The sequence below is a fragment of the Lissotriton helveticus genome, chromosome 3_1 (assembly GCF_964261635.1).
Source record: "Lissotriton helveticus chromosome 3_1, aLisHel1.1, whole genome shotgun sequence".
NCBI classification, from domain to species: domain Eukaryota; kingdom Metazoa; phylum Chordata; class Amphibia; order Caudata; family Salamandridae; genus Lissotriton; species Lissotriton helveticus.
The window spans coordinates 1,391,479,079-1,391,503,948 of record NC_136061.1 but is presented as its reverse complement, the minus strand read 5'-3'; the positions used below and the strand labels follow the sequence as shown (position 1 = coordinate 1,391,503,948).

The window sequence follows — 24,870 nt, the reverse complement described above, 5'->3', positions numbered from 1 at the left end:
AGATCATAGTTACAGGTTACATCGTTACAAAGGTTACACAGTTCTTAGAGCATGGCAACATAGTTACTTGTAAGGTCGAAATAAACAATAAGCACAAATACGTAAGGGGAAAAGAAGGCAAGGTGAGAGATTCAGGGGGGTTGGAGTAGGGGAAATAGACAGATAATGAAGGTGGGAAAGAGGAGGGGAGGGGAGGGTGAGAGTCACAGCATGGGGAGAAGAGGGGAAGGGTGACGGGGACACAAACCGGTAGACGAGTCAAGGCAACGCCCAAAGCCCAGTAAGCTGTGATCCCATGGGAAGTGGTATCCCTTTCCTATTTCTATTGCGAGAGGCTCCCTTTACGCAGTGGACTCTCTCAGAGAGGTCTCTGGGACACCAAGGCCTACATACTGGATCCTTCCCCAAAAAGGGGAGCGGGAGTGCTTTGGCAAGGGGTGCCATACCATACCTCAAGTGTGAGTGGCTCCCTTGGCGCAGTGGACTCACTCAGCGGGTTCGCTGAGACTCCAGAGTATAAATATTGGATCTTTCCCCAACAAGGGGAGAAGGAGTACTTAGTCAAAGGGCACAAAGGACAGGGGGTAGGCAGAGTAGCAGGCAAGGGGAGAGATTCAGGGGAGAGGATAGGAGCTAGGGAAGAGACAATAAGGAGAGACGAAAAGAAGTCTGCCTAAAGACCGACTGGGTAGGTGATGACCAAGGAGAGAATCCAAGGCCCATCTCCCCTATAGCTAAACCAAGTAGCTCCATCGGGCATCAGACAAAATAGTTCAGTCTCAAAACATTGAGATAGGAGGGAGGGAGAGACATAAATAGAGGGAGGATGCGGTAGGAGACAATAGGAGAGACAACAGGAAGTGCAACAATGTGGTTCAACAATATACTAGAAGAAAATCAACAAGTAAACATTAAATAAAACAATCAGCAATACAATTGGGGGAGGAGTGAAAGGCGAGAGAAAGTAGTGGGGGGTAGGGGACGAGAGGGAGTGAGGATAAGGGAAGAGACAACCATAGAGACGAAAGGAAGTCTGTCTAAGGTTCACAGAAAAACAGGGTGGGGACAAAGCGCAAGTGCATGTGAGGGCTGAGGACAAAGGACAGAAGACAGAAGCTGGAAAGAGTAGGAGCGGAGAGGGGGAAAGTTGCATGAGGTGCATAAGGTTTGAACAGAGGCACGTATCTCCTGCCTGGGGGCTGTATTGTTGGGACCATGTTTAGATAGAGAAAGGTCCTGGGTGGGGGAAGGGAAATTGACAGGAGGCGTATTGGGCAAAGAAAGAGAGGTAAATCAGATAGTCACGTGAGAAGTCAAGGGAGGGCAGTGTGTTGAACCTCTGGAGGGAGAGACGTGGAAAGGGAGGAGTGGAAGGAGGCGGTGTTGGAAAAGGGTAGGGGAAGATTCGGCAGAGGAGAAGAAAAAAGAGAGGGAATGTGGTCACACGATGATATGAGAGAGGGAGGCCAGAGACATGAGAATATGAGTCATGTAAATAGGTACGAAGGAAGCGGTAGTCAGACGGAGTTAGGAGGTAGTGGGAGGGACAGTAGTTGGGAGGTAGAAGGCAAAAGTTATCGGACGTGCGTTCGATTTGTCAAACAATTTTGTAGGGCCTGCCGTAGACAATCAGCAAACCTGCTTTACATAATTGCTTGTGAACAGAGTAAAAAACATGGACCTAAGCAAAAAGAGAGAATAAAATTCCAAATCAATACATGAAGCATGGACCAGGGATCTCAAGGTGCAATAAACAGAGGTACTAGATGGTAAACAACAAAAGGACAAGGTAAATAATATAAGCAAGTAGGAAACAGGGTAGTCGGGATAGCAAAGGCAGAGGAGACTAGGCAATAGTATGTAATGTTAAAAAATAGAATTATACAGTGATTTGCATGTTGCTAGTTATTCTCCACCAGCCTTTTTGGGCATACCCTCTCTGAGGAGGCAGGCAGGCTTCTAAGCACTAGGCAGACCAAAAGCGTCTTCAGTAAATTGCACATACTTCAAGTGATGCTACCTACCTTTGGGAGAATGGCTATCATGTAGACATCAGCCATGGATCATAGCATTGCTTCAAATATTCTACAGAGCACTCCCTTCCTTGGTCAAGAAGATGTTGGAATGGAACAAAGTGAGATGGTTTGGATTTCATCTCTATACTCATTTTCCATACAGCAGATGTTGATCCACTCTCCGAAGTACTTGAGCCCACTGGGTTGGTTCCCTTAGAAATGTAATTTTCTGGCTGCTGTGCAGAAAGCCCATGGCTATCACAGCTTGTAAGGATGGCTTTGATGGCTGGTAGTGACGATACTTGCTTCAGGCAGGAGTATCCCAAAACAAGGGAACATAAAAGTATGAAGATAGTGTGCCTGTGCCTGGCAATCATCAGCTTTCCTGGAGTAGCAATCAGGGAAAGAAAAAATGACAGACTGTCTAGAAGCCTTATCGCCCCAAACAATAGCATCTGCTAACTCACAACATCTACCCATACAGCCCACCAATGGTATTGCTCAGGTAGGACTAATCAATAAGCTCCAGCTGCAAGGTCCTCATAGAATTTCTGAAGGTAGCCCCGTCTCCATCCTCCCTCAGTTCTGTATTTGGACTGCCTCCATTCAAAACAGCAATGCAGGCAATACTCTTACACTGGCTGGGGAAGCTGCATCCCATCTTTCATTTTGTGCCATGTCAACCAGACTCTCACCACAAGGAGTCTCGCCAATAAGCACATTATACATGCATGCACCGGACTAGCACATGGGATGTCAGTACAAGGGTTTGGATGTTACATCTAAGCTGAAATCCACAAGAGTGGGACTGGAAGGCTGCACTCGCCTTAAAAGATAAGGATCTGCTCAAAATTATCAATCCACAAAATATTGTTATGCTGCCACCGCCGTTTCATATCAATAACCCAGGAGAAGGTCAGCAGCCCCATGTCATAAAAAAGGACATTCATAGGGTGCCGTCTCCAGGTCACAGATTATGGAGTTTGGTCTCACCATGGGCTGGCCAGATTAGTGTGCCAGCTGCGCCAACAAACATCAATGTACCAGTTTACCAGTTTCACTTGCAGGCAGGTCACTCAGAGCATGTGAGCACGTCAGTTTACCATGCAGTGGACACTGCCATCCCAAAAATGTTACATACAGACTTGAAGCATTTAGAGTTGCTCCAGTTTCCCTTCCTGCAAGACTGGAAATCAGTTGTAAGTTTATACTTCTTTGTTACTTTGGAGACTGATGCAGAAACTGCCAAAAAACTTCCATGTGTGTATTTTAAATGCAGGCTCACTTTCACTTGCGATAAGAGGAGATTGCACAAAGAAAAGGTAACACCAACAGAGTCTCAGGAATTAAAAATAAATAGTGCTTATAAGAAGCAAGGCTAGCTACATTTTTAGGTGAGTTGTAAATAATGTGTCCTATCCTGAAATAAATAATCAGGCAATGGTTACCATAATATTGATGTATCAATTCAAAATAAGAGATAGCAAGATAGGCAAAAGAAGAGCCCTGTTATTAGGGGAATTAACCCTTCTTTGAGTAGAAACCAGGTCTGACCTGTGTTCCGCAGCAGGTACTAGATTACTCTTACTGAGGTCGATCACAAGCAGGATCCACATTCACATATTATATGCGGTCTTAGTGTTGAGGAGTGCGCTCACGCGCTGGGTCGGCTTCAGACAACCTGTGGATAAAAAGTGTACAAACAGAGCAGGTTCAGGTAGTCATGGCTCTGAATTTATACCCTCTGACACTCAGAGGTTGAGAACTCAAAGTAGAAGATTTGACATTCACCGAAGACAGGGCTCTGGTATATACACTGGCTGAGGTTGAGGCACGCAATGACTGACGAAACACTAGCATGTAGAAGAAGGATCCGAGAAGGTGCACAATCCATCAGACAACCACGAACTAAGAGGACTAGGACCAAATTTAAGTAAACATACATATCGGTGAGAATACACGGCGTCAGGGTAAACATGTAGAATGAAGGTGCAAGTCGTGCTGGTAACTTTTCTGACCCACCACCACGCTGGGAATAGAAGGAGCTGAATGAATGATCATGGCTACTTTTCAGGTGCATACAAATACAGCATTTATTTAGCCTAGTAGTGTATTTGTCAGTGAAAGAAAACGACTGAAAGTGTACAATGTGTATCTCATTTTCCAATCGCAACAAAAGTCAGGGCAAGGAATGTCCTAAATTTACTCAAGGAATTATAATTGATTCTGCTTAAAGACGTCTTTTGATTTTGTGCCTAATTATTTTTACAAAAATGAAACAGCTAGATGTGTTGCACTTTTAGTGTTTTGTGTGTATTTGGACAAAAGACATTCTCCAAATATCTCCTCAATAGAATTGATGACATTTATTTTGTTAGCATTCGAATCCACTATTTATCTTGCTCCCTGTCAAATCCCGACTGAAAGTCTGTTTCCCTCTGTACTGCTATTTTTAAATTCATCACTTATAGTGCTTATTTCCTGGCTTATTTTCTACTGAAGTTTAAATGATATACAGAGTTTTTCATGTTGCGTTCTTGACTGAAACTTTGTTTTGGGTGGAGAAGAAAGAAACAAGACAAAAACTGAGGCGGGGTTTCCAGAGGTAGTGTTTTCATAAACCATATCTTACGTTTATTTAATTACCCATTACTGCCTCACAAAGGCAAAACTTAAATTCCAGAATCGTCATTTCTGTAAAAAACCATCGTTGCATTGTCACGCACATGTATTCTCTACCAGTCAGGTTTTTCGGTTCGCAACCGGCATTCTCTTAAATGCGAGATATTTGGCTCTGTTTCGTATCACCATTAAGTATCCAATAAAAAAGTGTGGTCCTGGGCCTTTCTTTTCTGGAGTCCATTTTGGCCTTGGGAAGTTTAGTAGGTCCGTCGCTAATGACCACATGAACTTTTGTGTGGTTATAAATATAATCGCTAATCCGGAGGTGGAAAAATACTTGGATGTTCTTTGACTTGACGCAAGTCGCGAGACCCCTGTCAGACGTTGTAATCAGGGGACTTGACCTCTGGCTGTCGAATTTGGATCTGTAAGGTTGTGAATGCGCCCGCTGTCACGTGGAAGAAGAGCTGCCAAACGTTGCGCAGTTCGTACAGGTACATGTTGCAAAGGCAGATCAGGCCAAACGTCAGGTAGGATTTCATGTTCCGCCAGCTCGAGCAGTAGGCGAACAGGTAACACTGGATAGAAAACAGAAAAAAGATCACAATTATATTACGACAGACACGTGAGAAATGAACACAATGGTATACACTTAGTCACCTTTGCATTTCAGCCTATCACGAGAACATAGGAACCAGCCCATCACATTGACGTCAAGTGGAGCAGTCAAAATATTACTCATCTGGGTACACTTTTACTGGCAGTAGTAAAGGTTTCTAAATAAAGTGCATTTCATAAATTCATCACGTGTCCACCGAGGAATTGACATCGTAAAGGTGACTTTTCTTTGAGTTGGATTGACATAAAATGTTAAGGATTGTTTTCACTTCAGTGGGCAGTTGAGCAAGCATTGGCATAGCGAATAGGTCTTGCTTTTGGGATCTTATAAGTGTTTAGCCACGCAACAGTTGATGTTGTTGCACCAAGGATATTGTGCTGCATAACTAAATACTTAGAAGGTCCCAAAGGCGAGACCTATTGGCTATGCCAATGCTTGTTATTTTGGGTCAGTCAGCGCCGCAGTGCTTTCAGGATACAGAAACACACCCCATGCTTGTCAGATATGGGCCAATCTCAAACTGTTTCCATCTTTCTACAGTCTCCAGTTTGCTATATGCAACGTCTGTTATTACCGAAAGGACTTGTGTCACCGTGAGGCCCCATTTACCTACCCCTTTACGCACCTCGACGGCTTGCTCTATTGTAACTGTAATTTCATTTATATAGCGCTTACTACCCCTGACGAGGCGTCAAAGTGCTTTCAATAATGGTTCCATTTCTATGGACAATAAATTACATCTGCTCAGCACTGTATTTTACTCCGTAGATGGCACGCAACTTGTTTGAGGGTACTAAGTATGCTGCAAGTCAGGCGCGCAACACCCATTGGGCTCACCGGGCTAGATTTACCTTTAAAATAGGATGTTTACAGTTCACAGGCGGGTAAAGGTCAATAGACTCCAGAATGCACCAATGTCGTATCATATGCTGGTGAACCCCTTTAATACCCCAGAGTGAAAACTGCCATGGGGTTTTAAGGCACATTAAATATGTGTGAAGAATTCTAGAATTGTCAACTTATGTTTACAATAAATGTCAGACCAAACAAGTATACTTAATATTAGACATACCTGAACGTATTTGCTCAGTAGATGGCTAAGCATGGGTACTTACGGGAAGTTTAAACAGGATTTAATTTGTAAAATATCCTACAATTTCGGCGCATACGCAGACACTTCACAAACTTTCTTTTGCCTATTTTCACTCAGGTGGGGGTGCGCAATTGTTTTAATTGCAGAAATTAAATTCTGGTGCCATGAATTAAACACCTTAGCCAAAGGACACAAGCTAGTGATTTAGTTTGTTAATGACACCCGTTAATTCTATTACAGGACCGGAGGCTTCGTATTATGCTTCTCTTTCATTTATTGCTACTCACAACAGCAAATGAAACTTTAGTATTTGTATATCAAAAACTACATTTCCCATGATGCACACAACACATCACATCCTGTCATAGCCCATAAGAGCCAGTCAATACCGGATATCCTCCTCTTTCGTTGCTGCTCATGCAGCCAGTTATGTGCTTTTTACCTTGTCACTTAAACTTTGATGTTTCATGCTTTAATACGAGTTTTGTTATTTGGTATGCGCTTATCGCGATCGTTATATTTTTATGTGCATTGCTGCTTGATTTTGTGTTGGGAGCCTCGCGCTCGCTTTATGTAACTGTGCCGCTTCCTCATGATATTTCGGAGGACGCGGGCTCTGCAGGGAGGAGTCCCGGAAAAGGGCTTTGGTGCTTTGTTGTTGCACGAGCATAGCGCGAGTGTTCTCAGCCCCTTGCCGCTTCTGCGGCTTTGGAGGTGTGCGCGGCAGCGTGCGCGGCAGCGCATTGCGCAGTGTTCGCTTTCCCGCTTCAGGAGCGGGTGCGTGCATGGCCGCGCTGCAGTCGGAAATATTTAATTAACTTACCGGTACCAACCCGCCGACGGCTTGGGGGGGGGGATTTTGACATTATTTGAGCGCGCAGAGGCTCCCCTCATACGCCGAAGGCGCGTGGAGCACTTTCCCTTTCGCTCTTGTTAGGTTTCGATGTGCGCAGCCCAATTGGGCTGCTTTTTGGTAGGATTGGGCTATGCACATCACTACTGCGTTTTTAGGGTGTTTTCACTCATTTAGGCTCGTTTTTCACCCGGAGCAGCACCCCTACGCCTAGCTGGCTGTAAGAGACCCTTGGGCCTGGAGGGGGCACACCTCCTACATATCTGAGACTGCTCTTTGCTCCATCTACGCCCGAAGGGCTGTAAGAACTGTTGATACAGCCTTTGGCTGAGGAGCTAGGTACCTGGTAATTTGACTTCTGTGCTGTGGGTTGGCTCCCCCATTTACTCCTCTTTGATTTTTGCCTCATGAGCAAATCTATGTACAAATTTGGCGCTACCATGGATGACTGGGTTACCTATGATGGGGATGACAACCTGTATGAGGAGGAAGTGAATTATCCTTCCATTGAAGACAACATTGTTGAGGCCCTGGACGCTTCGGTCCAGGATTCTGTCAACAAGGCCCTTGAAAAAACATTTCGGGGAACTGTGCAACAGGCGCTGGCTACTGCATTAAAAGCTATCACTAAGCAGTTAGAGAAGTTTGCTAAGGGTCATGGCTTCACCGCCCGACGGTCCCTCTGAAGGACGTAGTAGCCTCTGATTCTCAGGCTACGTCCTAGCCGCATTCCTATACCTTGTCCTCACTGCCTGCCACTGACACTAGCACGTCCAAGGCTCCTGACACTGATACCGATACAAACACTACGTCTACTGACAATCCTGATGAGTCTCCTCCTAAGAAGAGGGCTAGGAAGTCCAAGAATGTGGAGCCTTCGCAACCTGTATCTACCCCCTTTACCTTTAATCCCTCGGACATTGTTCAACTGAGGTCTTCCGATTGGCTCCCAGCTCCGGAGGTTGCCGCATATCTGCATGACAACCTGAGCAAAAGGTTCGATAAAGAGGTGAGAAATAGGCTCCATTCTGAGTGCCCTAGGCTGGACATCGCCGCTAAGGTCGCAGAAACTCCTGACATAGACTCCAGCCTGCTGACTTTCCTAAAAAAGTTTGCCAAAGACCCTAAGAAGGGCATTGATCGCACCTGGCAGGGGTGCCAGGACAGGCTCCTGGGCATAGTGGGGCCCCTGGCGAAGATATTGGAGATGGCTCTGGAAGCGCAGGAATCTGGGGCTGCGATGGATCCGCATGTTTTGGCAGGTTGGACACAGAGGGCGATATGCCTTTTGGGCAACGCAAATTGCTCCATATCCACGGAGCGCAGGAAGTCCCTTCTTGTGAGGATGGATTCCAACCATACAGAGTTGGCAGCGGCGGAACCAGGTCCCCTGTGGAATTTGTTCGGCGACCGATTTGTTAAGAACGTGGCCAAGTACGTGGGCACCTTCACGACTCTCGATAAGGCCCAGTCAGGGATCAAGCGAGCCTTTCAGGCTGGTGTTTTTAACAGGGCTGGACGAGGTCGGGGAAGCTCGTTTGGCCGTCAGTCCTCCCAAGGTCCTCATCGAGGTGACTTTGGCCGAGGCAGAGGCGATTGGGATTCCACCCGTGGGGGGACGTTCTACCCCACCAGGCAACGTTTCAACAGAAGACGCTGCAATAGGGGAGCATATCGGGGTGGCTTCCAGGCCACAGAGTCTTCAGGTGAGTGCTCCAGACACCTTCCCACTTCCTTTGGGGGGTCGTACTCGATTTTTCTTTCACAATTGGGTTCAATTATCTCAGGATGCTTGGATCTTACAGACAGTTCAGGGTTTTCATCTAGATTTCTTTCAGGTTCCCTATCAGGACAGACAACCCAGGCAGCTGTCTTTTTCCCAAACAGAATGCGCTTTTATAGATTCAGAAATCGAAGGATTGCTGCGGAAACACGCGATAGCGCATTGCGACGAGGGCCCTCACGGTTTCTGCAGCAATATTTTTCTGGTTCAGAAGAAAGGCGGAGGTTACAGGTTGGTACTCAATTTGAAAGATTTCAATCACTACATGATATACAAACATTTCAAGATAGAGGGTATCCATCTCTTGGCGGATCTTCTGAAACAGGGAGTCTGGATGGTCAGGCTGGACCTGAAAGACGCCTATCTATCCATTCCAATATTTCCTCCACATCGGAGATTCTTACAATTCCAGTGGCGAGACCGATGGTACAAATATTTGGTCCTTCCTTTCGGACTTTCCTCGGCACCATGGTGCTTCACCAAGGTGTTGAAACCAGTGATAGCCTGCCTCAGGGAGCAAGGGGTTCGCATGATAGTGTATTTAGACGATATACTGATCATGGCGCAGACGCCGGAGATAGCGGTGCAACATCTGCGCATGACCATTGCTATGTTGCAAAATCTCGGATTTGTGGTCAATGAAGCCAAATCCGTTCTGTGTCCGTCACACCAGATAGACTTTCCAGGCTTTGTGATACATTCTCAAGTGGCTCGGTTGAGCCTCCCTCGTTCCAAACTTCGGGACATACAGTGAGAACTCCGCTCCCTGTTATCCAAACAGAAAGTATCGTTGAGAGTCATTGCCAAGATAGTGGGTCTCCTGGCATCATCCATTCAAGCGATCTTCCCAGGTCCCCTTCACTATCGAGCCCTTCAGAGATTAAAGATTCAACATCCGCAGAAGGGTCTCTAGTACACGGACCTGGTTCCTCTATCTGCAGAGGTCCGGGAGGAACGTCAGTGGTGGCTAGCTCATGTGGAAGAGTGGAACGGCCGGGCCATCTTCGGCTCCGTCCCAGAAGTTGTTATAGAGTCCAACGCCCGCCGTTGGGGCTGGGGGGCGCGTTCCGGAAATATTTCCACGAGAGGACCATGGTCTCTTCAAGAACCAGATCTCCACATCAATTGCTAGAACTGCTCGCCGGCTCATTTGCGATCAGGACTCTCTCGCCCAGAAAGGTATTGTGTTGCATCCTCCTCCGGATGGACAACATATCGGCAGTTTGCTACATCAACAAACTGGGAGCCACAAGATCCTCCATGTTAGTAGAGATAGCGAAGGACGTTTGGCACTATTGCCTAAGTCACCAGATTTCGGTCATAGTCGAATATATTCCGGGCCAGTCTAACTTAGTGGCGAACTGGCACTCCCAACATCTCAAGGACTACAGCGATTGGCAACTCCAACCTCAGGTAGTTCAGTGGTTACAGACAATCTGGGGTCCATGCCAGATCGATCTTGTTGTGTCCAGACTGAATCGGCAAATGCCAGAGTTCTTTAGCTGGAGACCGGATCCGTTAGCTCTGGCGACGGATGCCTTCACTCAGGACTGGTCTCAGTCTCTGAATTTTGCCTTTCCCTCGTTCATTTTGATTCCTCGAGTGTACACATAGGTAATGAGTCAAATGGCGGAAGTGATCTTAGTGACTCCCCAGTGGAAGTAGCAGCCTTGGTTCCCAAGTCTCCTGGAGGTGAGCTGCGACTTCCCCAGGAGTATTCCAGAGACCCCGATGATGCTCAAGGGGCCTCATGGAGAGATGCACCCAAAGGTAGTGTCGGGGCAATTGTCCCTGATGGCCTGGAAATTTTCCAGCAATGTTGGAAAATGCCAGGATTTTCGGAGCAAGCTTCAGCCTTTATTACTAAGGCTTGGGCTCCATCCACGAGGAAGAGATATGCTTCAGCCTGGAAGGGCTGGATTTGTTAGTGCATGGAACAACACGTGGATCCCGTGGGGGCAGGATTATCATGCATTGTGAATTTTCTTTCCCAGAAGGCCTCTGAGGGATTAGCATATCGTTCCATTAATAATTTCCATTCCGCCATCTCGGAGGGTCGTTCCCAGCTTGAGGGAAAATCGGTAGGTATGCATCCGTTAATATGTAAATTTTTGAAAGTTATTAGGGTAGCGAATCCACCTAAACTGAAGTATACTTCATTATGGGATGTCTCTCTAGTTCTTTCCCTGTTTAATCAATGGCCACATAGTGACATGTTAACCAGGAAGCAACTTTCAGCCAAATTGGCCATGCTTTTATGTCTTGCAGCATGTAGACGTTCATCTGATGTTAAGGCTTTGGACATAACAGGTAGAGTGTTTACTCAGGAGGGTGTTTCTTCTAACATTACTTCTAGGACTAAGACAATGTCTCGAAGTGTTGATTACCATGCTTTTCCTAGTAATGCTAAGCTTTGTGTAGTGCAATGTCTTAAGGTCTACAAGGAATGTACCAGGTCCATCAGGCCTGTTGGTGTAGTGCAATTATTGATTGCTTTGCAAAACCCTTTCAAGCCTGTTACTGCGGCTACAATTGCCAGATGGTTGAAATATGTCATGCAAGAGGCGGGTATTGATACCAAAGTGTTTGGGGCGCATTCTGTTAGTGGCGCCTTGGCCTCAAAAAGTTTTATGTTAGGATCTACTGTTCAAGACATTATGCATTCTGCTAATTGGTCTTCAGAATCTACTTTTAAACAGTTTTGTTATAAGCCGGTGGGTGAGATTTCCTCTGTAGTGTTTCATCAGCGTTAAACTAGCATAATGCGAAGTCTCCGGTCCTGTAATAGAATAGAAAATTAGCTAGCTATTGCGCCAAGAATTTTCAATTCTATTAAGGACACGGAGGCGAGGATTATCCCACCCGGCTATATTACAAGTATTGTAATGCTTTACCCACCCGTGTGCTTATGATCTGTTTATGCAGAAATTACGGGTTCTATTTCTCATTCTTCCAGGTTCTGAGAAGAAGATGGATTAATTATGTTTCTGGTTAAAAAGAGGTTCTTTCCAGTTGGATGTTTCTTCCACGTTAGAGGATGTTATTGTTGGACTTGAGTTTTTACTGGACTTTTACTGTCCGAAGCAAAGAAAGAGGAGGATATCCCGTATTGAATGGCTCTTATGGGCTATGACAGGATGTGATGTGCTGTGTGCATCATGGGAAATGCAGGTTTTGATATACAAATACTAAAGTTTCATTGGCTGCTGTGTGTAGCAATAAATGAAAGAGAAGCATAATCCTCGCCTCCGTGTCCTTAATAGAATTGAAAATTCTTGGTGCGATAGCTAGCTAATTTTTTATTGTTGGGAAGCCCCTGAATATAGGTTGAAGAGTGGCGTTCACTTGTGAAAACATCTCAGAGCCGCCGTGGGATTACTGGCTCACTCCCGTAAATCTGCCAGACTGCTAGCGCCACAGTGCCTCGTCTGCTAGCAGTGAAAGTCCTGGGGACTGCTAGTGTGCACAAACCCAACCAGTGAGTGAGCGAGTGTGATTTAACAGAGTAAATTAACTAATAAGTGAGCAACTCAGTGGCTTTTAAGTGAGTGGCTGAGTGTATGAGAGGGTGCATGGTTGAGGGAGGGTGCATGGTTGAGACTGAGTGCATTAGACAATGAGTGTATTGTAGAATAAGTATATGTGCGAGTAATTAAGTGACCCTGAAACGCGTCGCAAGGCTATTGCCAGACAGAGGAACCACTCATATAGTGCCCACAATGACTAATGGCCTTGTGGTCCTTTCAGTAGCAATAAAACGTTCCCACCAGCGCGGCACAATCCCACTGTGCACCGCAAGTAAATGCATAATGTGAGTGGGGAATGCAGCAGAGAAATCAAGTTTCACCCACCTTACCCCTCTATCCATCCCGGTCAGATGCCCCCAGTGACATCATAAATTGCGTGCACCCAGGCAGGAGTGGAGGCAGCTGCTTCACCAGGTAGAGGGGGCGGTAGAGAACTTATGGGTATAATGGAGCAGGAAGCTCCCTCCTGTCACTCGCAATGTCCCCAACAAATGCCAAAGTGAGAGAGAGAGAGGGTTACGGGTAGTGAGGGCGGGGAAGGGTTCACCGAGGGCTGTATTGATGCACCGAGGATCGGAGAAGGGGGGGTGTAGTTATTTTAATTGCATAGTTTAAAAGGTTTAATGCGGATGAAGGTGTGTGTAGTGAGCTTTCCTGAGTGTGAGAAGCAGGCAGAGTCTCGGAGGGTGCACTGAGGGCTGAAGCGACTACTCCAGTGCAGAGGGGAGTGCTGGAGGGCGCGTGTGTTGCAGTGAGGGTTGTAGTGAGTTCTGGAGTGGTAGTGTGTTCCAGTGAGGGATTTATTGAGTGCTGGTGGGTGTGGGTGTGTTACAGTGAGGGTTGTAGTGCGTTCTAGAGTTTGATTTGGTGTCGGCGGTTTTGAGTATTGGAGTGGGTAAGTGAGTGCTGGAGTGAGCGGGCGATGCAGTGAGGACTGTAGTGGGTACTGGAGGGTAGGTAAGTGCAGTGTGGGTGCGACTGCAGACTTACTTGACCGCGATCGGTTTCACTGGTGCTGTATTACACAGAGCAATGTGCAGCAGAGCACACCTGAATGCGACTGATTTTGGGGTTCAAGTCTGGCGCGCACAGCTGGCGCAGGCACGTAAAGACGCCTGTCACGCAGAAGAACATGTGTGTACAGTGCATGTTCTACATTACGCACACACGTGCCGTTGTTGGCTATACATACATTCTGGCGTGCAGATGTTACACGGAGCAATGTGCAGCAGAGCACACCTGAATGCGACTGATTTTGGGGTTCAAGTCTGGCGCGCACAGCTGGCGCAGACCCGTAAAGACGCCTGTCACGCACAGAACATGTGTGCACAGTGCATGATCTACATTACGCACACACATGACGTTGTTGGCTATACATACATTCTGGCGTGCAGAGTATTGGGTACAAGAGGGGTACTCACTGCTATAGAGCAATGAAGCTTCGACGAAGCTGTGAATGTGTGGAGGACACATAGACACGCCATGTATACACTGCAGCAAAGACTAAACAAGCATTGGCCGCGCGGCTGTAAAAGTAACGCAGCGCGGCCGCGATAATAAAACAAACGCGGGTGGTGACGTGAGTTGTGCGCATGCGTGCGGGTGTCGGGAAAAAGTGCTGTGCGTGTGTGTGCGCGTTCTAGCAAGCTGGTCGCCAGCCAGCAACGCTTTCAAAACTCACCTTATAAAGTCTCTCTGAGCAGCGCATGCGTGCTGACTCAGCGAGACCTAAAAAGGGCGAATTGGATGCCAGAAACATTGAGAAATGTATTTATTTTGTCTTTTAAGAACATGATTGTATGAAGAAGCAACGTTTCAAAGAGTAACGTTTTGGAGATTCCTAAAGCAGAGTGATTTTAGATGAGCGTATAGCTTTACTTGCATAAAAAGGAAGATACCACAAATTCAACCTTTATTGCCATTTTGTGTGATATAAGCAAGAAAAGAAGCCTCTTGCAGCATGTAAAAGTTATGTAACTGGAATAGGATGAAGCAGAGACCTGCTAGGTTTTTTTAATGAATTTTTTATAACAGAAAGAAAATGTTTTGTTAAACCTATACTTTTATTGTAACAGGGAATCTTAGACATAACTGAACTGAAAGGTTTCTTTCCAAACCTGAGGATTTATTCAGGCTTTTTCTACTGAAAAAGTAGTGTAAGACGCCAGACAACCTAAAACAAATTTACTTTGCATAAGAAAACAAGTGAATTTACAGATTACATTTTCACAGTAGTTTCTAGAGTGTAGCTTGAATTACTGTGAACAGGAACTACTATGGGTAGACAATAGATACTTCGTTTATAAGCAAAGAGCTGAGTTGTTAACTACATAAGTGAAATTCACTTTACCCGCTGAACACAGTAAATGTAATTTATTTTTAAGGTAAAGGAACGGGACATCATTTTTAGGTTGAGCACATGTGCTGCCCTGCCAGGCATGCTGTATTAAAGTACGGACTTGAAGCTCTGCCTACTCTCCGCCCATATTTTTAATTGGCTTGTGTCCTTGATAAATGCTGGCTTCTGATTCATTAGTGGCTTGTTTGTACCCTCCTTGGTACCACCTTGTCTTCATCTGTAACTTCCCATGAGGACGGGCCCTTTTACTTCTGTTGGTACATAGTATGTGTTACTTACAGTCTGCGAGCACTATTTTCTTTAATGAGTTTCCCCTACAGCAAACACACCATGCTTTCCTGCAATGGAGCCCGCTTTGCTTGCACCACTTGCAGGACCCTGCTTGATTTCTTTTTGTTTCTGGAGACAGCATGGGAAGGCTCTGTGGTTGCACATCTGCTCCCCTGGCTTTCGATTTGAAGCACATTGAAAACAGGCCTCTAAAGAGCATGATTGACAACAAGCCTCTAAATCTCTGCTCTGTTTCTCAGAGCACCATATCATTGATTTATTTATAGTTTTGTCCCGCTTTTATCCCGGACTGCGTTTGTTTGGTCCATTCGTAAGTAGCTCATCTAGTGCAGCTTTTCGCTTGGCATTCTGGGACATTTAGTCTTGATTATCCCATTCTAAAATCAGGACTACAAGTACCACAAAAAATAGCAAAAATCTCAACTGAATGACCATCAAGATACTTGAGAACGTCAAAGTATGACCAACTCAAGATACTTGAGATCTTGAAAGTAATTCGATTAAGTGGTGTGTCTCTGCTTCTAGTTGTTACTTTAGGCGCTAGTGTATTTTTAACACTGACACTAGATATGTTTGTTTTGCTTAAACATAACTGCCCCCGCTCCCCCGCCCCGGCAAGTAACCCTCGTTTTATTGAACAGAAGTTCGTTTCCCACCGTGATCCTGCAACATATCCATGAAGCCCAATGTACTAAAAAGTAATTTCAGATAGATTAGCACGGAAGATCAGCAGCACACATTTAACATGAAACAATCTATACATTATTATTTCTGGATTTATAGACAATCTTGGTTATTGAAATTAGTAATTCTCATTACAATTCGTGAAAACTAGATAAAAAGTGATGCAACGCTGCCACCCAATGGTCTGCTTTAAAAATGTAACTCTCTCTTAGAAAGTATTTTTTTTTAATCAAAAACAAAAATATAAATTTCTTGTGAGAAAGCTTCTGGTGCTTTATTCTAACAAACTGAAGAAAGAAATTATGAACGTCACATTCCCTGACAAGCGCCTCATCAGTTAGACTTGAGGAGCTGATGTGCACGTCACATGAACTACCCTGTTTAATGCCCAGGAAATTGCGGCATGGACTAGCAAATTTAGTGACACAAATATGGAAATTTAGCGGCACAAATGTGGAAATTTAGCGGACATTTTGCGGCACTTTGTGTTACTCATAATCATTAATTTTCAGCCTAAAATTAATGGAAACTGTTTTAGCAGAGTATTCCACTTTGAATAAGGCATGATTAAAGTGTCTGTAGCTCTACAGAAGCACAGCTCCAGTCTTAACCTCATAGGAGGGAGCTGTATTTCCCCCTGGGATGTTCTAGCGCCAATATATGCACCCCTGCTGGGGCACCGCTGACTCCTGGATCCGTGAGGCAGGACAGCTCTTCTTCAGGCACCCTAGCGTGCAGTATTTAGTGATCATAGTGGCTGATCCAAATAAGTCAGACAGAATGCATAGGGAGGTCACCTCTTGCCTACCTGGTCCAGCCCTCATAGGTCGACTCGAGCACACATAGCCTGGCCTCGAAAGGGAATCTTGTCCTGAAGACTTTGGAGAGGACGCATAAACAAAGGATTAATTTCGAGACCCCAGCGTTTATTAATAATAATTAATATTCTTGTAGTGTCTTGTTTTCGTCCAGCTTACTACATACCCCATATCAACGTGTTCCCTTGACCCGACGAGGAAGGAGCTAGCCGCTCCGAAACGCGTAAGGGGTTTTAGGATGAATCGGAAGGAATGTGCCGGCTTCGTACAATAAAGGTGTGAATCAGCATCCATGGAGTCGCATCCGTAATGTCAGGGGCACTTGTTGGACATATATATATATATATATATATATATATCCAAGAAGCTATACTCCGCAAAGTCTTGTTCATGGTCTGGATTGCTGCGTATAATTTCTTAGTGAAAAATATTTGCAGGGCATGGTTCCGCTTTGAACGCCTGCCCAGAAACTTAATTTTATATGAGTAGAGATACTCATGTGAACATCTACTCCTCTAGGTGAAAACCTACACTTTATTGTTATTTAGAAATTGTTTTTCACCATTTCTGAATGTAGATTTAGACCTAGGTATAGACTTACATGTCACTATCCACTCAAGTGAGAGGGTGCAACCTCCAATTTGAACACGTCTTTGCTAGGATAGCCCTGGGAGGAAAGAAATTTGACCCCTTTTGCCGCTGCTGCTAGTGATGAAAATGAAGTAGCAGAGACCCCTTTTTAGGTCTCGCACCTGGCGACGCAGCACGAAGCGCTGTCGCCAGCGAGACCTATTGTCACTGACTTGGGAGACAGGAGATGGGGGCGCGCAGGCTGCAGTACGGACTGGAAATATGGACGCGCTAGCATCCACTGTGACTGTGAGCCATTGCAGTACATTAACTTTTTAACTTTCAGTTTCATTGTTAATCATGTCCAGCTGGTGCTTGCTATCTGCAAGATTTACGGCCTGTACTTTCAGGAAAGCAAAGAAGTGGCACCTCGCTGGCGCCATGGCTTCAGTAACAAGCACACGAGAAATGGAAGTGTGCTTTAACAGCGTGCATTTGAAATGCGGCTTTATTTGTGTGATCCACGGAGCACTGCACGTCTGCAACTTTATGTACCTCATATATAAACTCTGGCGACGCGCTTGCCAATCAAGTTATTTACATTCAGTCGCAAAAAAAAAAAACCTAAGGAAAAAAAAAACTTGCCTCCTTCCCAGAGCATTGCAGACGTCTCATTACTCCCCAGATTGAACCCCGTCCTTCCACTTGTATCATCGCACAATACTTCCACACAAATCCCTGCCCCCATAACCCCCTCCCTCCCTCCCCAGGAACATTAGAGGTATCGGAGATTAAGTTGCGATCCCCGAAAAACCACAGCCCCCTCCGCATAATACAAAGGCGACAACCCCACAGACTGCCGCAGCTAGAGCCCCTCCCGATCGGACAGCTCCACTGCTCACGGGGCAGCATAATACACAGAGCCCCCCGCACACTGACACCTACCTACCCCTCAGCCCCACACACTGCAACCCCACCCCTTGCAGTGGCCCACACCTGCAGCCGTGGCTCCATCCTGCGCGTGTGCAGCTGGGGCCCCGGCCCCCTGTCCGAGGTTTCTTACCGGGACCGAGGAGGGCCAGCAGGAGCGACACGAGCCGCAGCAACGCGGCCCTGGTGGAGACCATGGGGGTCGGGCGTGGAGTCAGCTCCCGCCAGCGTTCCTTCAGTCCGCCTTCGGTCGGAGGGCGTGAAAACGAAAGTGAAAGTGTCAGTGAAGTGACAGCCCAGAAGCCTCGGCCGCCCCTCCTTGCACACTCCCTCTAATGATGGCACTCTCAGGGCGTAGACGATACTGCAGCTTCTCGGCGGACCCACGGAATCAAATTCATCCAGTTTAATGTCACGGACTCTCAAAGTCACCAACAACAGCCTTTTACAATGATGCGTTGTCTGAAGGCGCCTGCTGGGGCTTTCACACATCGTGTGGGCAGGCTGGGCTGGCCTGGGCTGGGCTCGCACCGAGCATAAACCACACATTAACAATCCATTTTGAAGAGGTTGTTGTCACCCTGTTTCTTTAGGGCATAGTTACATTGGTTGTTTATGAGCTGCTACACATTATGATCAACTACTGGTAGTGAATGCTGAAACACGTCGGCCATTTTTTGGGTGTTGCATTAATATGGTGACATAAATAAAGGCGCACCTAACTTTGACCCATGAAGTGTTTTTCCTTTCTTTCAGTTAAAAGTACTGGGGAAGTTAATACAGACATTTACTACACTAACGTTGTCAGTGTAGTTCTAGTCAGTGCTTAAAATGGAAAATAGAAGTGCAGGTACTCTGTACCAGAGTACCTGCTTAATTCGACGAAATGTCGGTACACTCCAATTAAAAGTATAGCATTTCTCTTGTTTTAACAGCTGGCAAAGCGCCGAGAGCAGCACTTGGTGCGGGAAATAATCCCATTTGTGCATCTCTGAACTGGTCGAAAGACCACGGTCTGTGCTTTCTTCCACGAGTGCTGCTAATGTCTTAATTTCTGTGCCGAACAAAGAAGGAAACGCGCGGGTCAAAGCCACAGGTCTATGAGATGTTAAAAAACATCAAGGTTCTTTCGTAATTTATCGCGAAACGTCCCACATAAACAGCGCGGTGACAGACCCTTGATTCTCTTGCTTTCCTCTTTGTGCCAATTTTACGAGTGCATGGGTCAGGGCACTTCTGTGGCAAGCACCTTCCAGCACCTCTGAAAGAACATACTTCAGCTTGTTGTGTTATTGTGCTGGTACACATTACCAGGCTAGGGTTTGCAATTGGAAATTTAAACATACATTGTGTGATCTTGAAAACTGCTAGCAACAGCGGCAAATAAAGTATGGAACTCTCAGTTTTTGAGTTGGAAGTAACTGGTTAAAACTGCAGTCTTAGGCACTGAGATCCATTTTTTAGAGGCCCGCTCTACCATCCAAAGTTTGGACTCTTAACACCCGCAAACACCTTCCAATAACTTTACTAAACATAACAGCTTGCGAAAGGGAGAGGCTGTGGCCTAACAGCTAGAGCGGGTCGACCTCAAACCTGGGGAATTGGGTTCGGGTCTCGGCAGACACGCCCAACATCCTGTCATTCTGGGCAAATCACTGAATCTCCCCGTGCCTACCAAAAATGAATGTGTCTGTGTGAAACGTAACTAGTGCTCATGCAAAGCGCTCAACTTTGGAACGGAGTAAACAGGCTCAAGACCCTGTTTCGGCTCCACATTGTGTGATACTGGGCAAACCGCGTATTCTCCCCGAGCCTACACATATGCATTTGACCTCGTGTGAGTACTTCGGTGCTCATGTAAAGCGCTCAGAAGCCCTTGGACCGAGTTCTGGCTATATAGAACAGCAAATAATAAATGTAAAGCATAGTCACTGTCTGTTGGATTGACCTTGTCTGTTTATAAACCTGCCCGTACCCTTGCTGGTAAACGGTGACAGCAGGAATGCACCAAGTATCATGACGGTACTAGACCAGAAAGGGAATCTGCAGGCAGCACTCTCACAAACACACATCCACAAAATGGTGCCTTACTTGCCTTTTAAAAAAGCATTTTCAATGCAAATAGGTGTCGCTTTACATGAGTTTAAGCTATTGGCATTGTAAATGACAATGCCTTTTATTTATGTTTTAAAAACAAAAACAAAAGGCATTGTCATTTGCAATGTCAATAGCTCAAACTCGCGTAAATGTCAGTCCCTGATTGAACAGTGACAGGCTTTTGACACAAAATATTAAAGGACCGCCCCCAACTCACCTGAATCATACAGTGTACACCTCCATCACACTGCTGAGGGAGTTGTTGGTGTGTGTCAGCAAGTGTGAGAGGCAGAAGTGTGGGCAAGAAAGGGAGGTTAATAGGGTCTTAAAAACATTGCCTATGGCATGTTAAAAAAAAAGAATCAAACTTTAAACGTAATCACTGGAGCCCGGTGAGAGGGGCGCTGCTGACTGCATAACCTTAATGCGCACAGCTCAATGCGACCCTCTGAAAACAGGCACCCTTGGCCGATGACCAGCTTGCCAATGTCAAAAGCTGACCTTGCCTCTTGTAACAGGCTTTTTGAGTATAAATACAAATAAAAAAATATTTTAGAGTGTAATAAAATGTAATTTAATTTAAAATGTTATTATTAACTTAGACTAAATAATATACACAATGCAGTATATTAGTTCATCAAATTGTATATTTATTGAGCAATTAGTTATTTTAAATATATTGCTTTTAATTCGAAATAGTTTTAGGCAATCATTTTTAAACATCCCCACTCTCTTTAGCATTACTATTTTATTTAATATCTAATAATAAAGTGTAATTTATTATGAAAAAAAAGAAAAAAAATCAAATGTTCCAAATTACGCGGACAGTTTTGTAAAAATCGCAGCATTTATTTGCAAATCATGAAATCCTGCAGGGTCTGAGCAGTATTTAATAATTGTCTAATGCAAAACCGTTTCCTGTACTAACAAGCATTTGCAATGCAATCGGTCTTGCATTTTCATAACTTTGACCTACTGATATTGTAAAAGACAATGCCTTTTATTACTGCAGGTTTTTTAAACACATAAATAAAAGGCATTGCCATTTACAATGGCAACAGCTCAAAATCTCGCAAATGCGAGATCTATTGGATTGCAAATGCTTTTTTGTTTTTAGATTGGGCTAAAGCTAATGTAGAGCGCAGAACTGACAACAATTTACTTACCTGTAAAACCTGAGCCCATGGCCCTCCTGAGTCAGTTTTTATCTCACTTATGTGTGGAATCAGGGTACATGAAAGGAATCAAGATGGAGAAGACTTACCGGTATTTACCGTGTACCACCAGGCATATTCTGAGGCAACATAATGATGTTCTCCTAGTGAAGGTGAAATGTCAAATTGACACGGAATTACACCTACTTCTGCCTTTCCATTTACCTTCACTTTGTTTCACTGCAAAACCCTTAACCTCATAATATATTAAATCCCTCACAGATCTAAATGTTTACTTGGAGGCCTCATTTCATAGGAAACCCCGGTGGTTCAACAAAAGACTAAGATTTGGATACAAAAGTCTAAACTGGAGAACAATGCAAAAGATGGGTATTGTACAATTAACCCCGATATGTAACATTAGGGAACATAAATATTTTATCGGCAAACAATTAAGAAATTGGGTGCAAAATGCTGATGAGAGTTGTTGTTGGCCATTTGTTATAGATCACCTATTGAATACAGAAAAACGTTTGCAGTTGGATAATACATCAGGATTACATCTAGTCTATGGTTAGTGACATTGTAGACTAAATTGCATTAACCCCTTAACCGCGGCACAAATTCCGCCGTGGTGCTGGCGAAATAACGAGTGGGCGGGGTACAGACAGCCCTTGGCCATTCTCCGTACACGTCCACTGTGACATCGGAAGGCCGGGGCCGTCCGATGCATGCAAGGGGTTAAAGGTGGTAGTGTCCTCAAAAGAGAAATCATGGCTATTTCTAAATAGAAATAATTGTAAGACATGATGGGGAAGCTTTTATAATTGTGTCAGAACAGCCAGTATAACATAAGCCCAAAATGCTGGTCATGTCTTTATCAAATTTTGTGATTTTCTACAACAAAGTTATAATAGAATAAACAGGATCTTAAAATACAAAGAGAGAATGTCTGAGGTACTAAGCATGGAGCTGGGAAATCTGAGATCTCTACTTTTGCTCATTTGGCAGCAAAGATGCCTCCATTTTGACTCTGCGATCAAGAAGGCCAAGCACTTCCTAAACTACGTATGTGTGACTGCTGCGCACACTACGCTTAATGTAATTGCTTTACTGAAAGTGAAAGACATGCTCACTGTCAGAAATAATACAATTTAAGCATGCGTTCATGCATCAAGGCAAAAAGTTTCATCTAATTCTAAAAGTCATTTAAATAAGGTTTAAGAAAATAAATTAACTGAGAAGATAGTTACAAACATTTCTTTTTTATTAGTTAAACAAACTTTAGTTAACCAGAGGAGTATTTTAGAAGCAGCACTGGCACAGGGAGTATTGCATCCCTCTTCTAATGCACTAAACGAGAAATGGAAGAAGGCCCAAATAACGTTTATGTTAGGTCACTGTGTCTGAATGACAAACAATGGAGTGGGAGATGAGTGCACTCTGGAACCTAGATGCCCAAATTCATCACATGCTCTGCAAACTCCTGCCATCTTGTGTTGGGTGTGGATGTTACCTCCAAAGCCCCCTATCCTTGATTTTTCACTTGCCCTTTAAACAAAATCTCCAAATGTAGGATCATAGAGCTTGTATTGAGAGAGGTGGGAGGGTATATCATTATAACCTGCAAACCAACTGTTACAGGTAAGTAAAGGTCTCTATTTGCAGCATGTGCTGCTGTAGATCACATGGTGTGCATAGACTGTTGGGGAGTACCCGTCCCCCTAAAGCAGTGGCTTGCAAGTAGCAACGGTAGATGTTTGGAATAAAGTTTTAAGTACTGTTTGAATGTTCATGCAGGAAAATGTATTAAATGTGTAGATACTACACCGTGGCACAGATTTACTGATGTCTATGTGTGGGATGTTGCCTAGGAAAGCCATAGTATTGCCTTTTTTGACTTTACGAATGTGCACTAGGGACAACATGTAGGGTGCGTTTGGATTTGACGTAATAATCTCAATGAACTTGATGATCTAGCTAGCAAGGTCTGCCTTGGAGTTTCGATTTCCTAGGTGCGGTTGTCCAAGAGCAAGAAGTAGCTGTTCGGTCTTTCTAAAGGATTCAATAATCAATCAATGTAGTACATAAGTGCTCTTTCAACATGTAAAGTATGTACAGATCACTCTGCTCCTACAACTGACCATGGCTGAGGCAAAAAACAGGTAAAACCTTTGCAGAAATCAAGAGTGTGTTCTGATAACAGCCCAATATTTGTGCACTTGGACTAACCGTTCAACTGGCTTGCAATCCACGAAGCCTACAGGGGAAGCAATTGTAACAAGGAAGTCCTTTTTCCATGAGAGGAATGGCAGTGGGTACGTGTAGTGGCTCAAAGGAAAGCACCATAAGTTATGTTAGGACAATTTTAAGGTCCCACAAAGGGACAGCGAGGTGGGATAACTCTTCTAAGGCCTTCTGTAAAAGGCTTTAAACACATGGATTTTGAAGTAAGACCAGTGTTACCTATTTTGCAGGTAGGTAGCTACAGCTGCTAAGTATACTCTTTTGGACAAGCAGGCCAGTTTTGCTTTCTTTAGGTGTAACAAGTGACAGAAAATGCCTTGTACTGTGCATTCTACTGGTTGGTTGACAAGACTGATACAATAATTTGCAAATCTTTTCAAATTAGCAGTGTAGCATGCCTGTAAAGTGGGTTTCTAGCATCTTGAAAGATTTTCTTGCACGCCTCTTGAAGGTGTAGGTTGCCAAATTCTAGGACTTTGGGCGTCAATATTCAAGATTCATTAGCCCGAAGCGTGGTGAAGCAGCTGTCTTTGATGCTGTGTGAGATCTGAACCCAGATGTGAGCTATGATTATTAACTGCATTGGTGCTTGTTACATCTTCCTTCCTAAGTATGTATAGAGGCGTAGTGATAGAAACACATAAGCATTTGGCCCTGACCAAAGGATTAACAGCACTGTCCATGGATTGAGGGTGTGGGTAACTGCGACTATGAAGTTCTCAGTGGAACATTTCTGCTTATGTTTGAGTACTGGCAAGAACTGTAGGGACTGATTTGTTTTAGAGAGCATATCAACGAAGAAGTCATCTTCCTCCTCCAGTATAAGGAGTTTAACTTTGTGGTGATCTGCAGCTCATAGTGTGTATATAAAAAACGAGTTACCTACCTATAACTTCAGTTATCCAGTATTAGTATCTTTCATAGATTTGCATGCTTAAATCATCCCAGCAGTCAAGGTGAAAGTCTCACAGTAATCTTATAATAGCCGTAAATAACATTAGCATAGGCTATCATGCACTGACCAATCACTGCAGTAGCCCATTCATATAATTTAAAAATAAAAAGAACCAAACTTGAAATATAACCAATCAGACAACAGCACCCTCCAGAAGTCTCCAAAGAGAGACAAGTCCCTCAGATTTTCTAGCACAAGTGACAAGAGCATTTATCAGCAAATAAGGGAAGGCTCTCAGGAGAGGAGGGTGGGT

At 44.6% G+C, this 24,870-nt stretch overlaps 1 protein-coding gene across 1 annotated transcript in view; it reads right to left on the bottom strand.

The window, feature by feature from the left end:
• Positions 1-4,357: 4,357 nt before the first annotated feature.
• Positions 4,358-24,870, bottom strand: part of SEC22A (SEC22 homolog A, vesicle trafficking protein) — a 240,478-nt gene continuing 219,965 nt past the window's right edge. Inside the window, exon 7 of the mRNA XM_078682032.1 lies at positions 4,358-5,215. Coding sequence (XP_078538158.1) covers positions 5,015-5,215 — 201 coding nt within the window. The 3' untranslated portion in view covers positions 4,358-5,014. The remainder of the gene's footprint in view (positions 5,216-24,870) is intronic.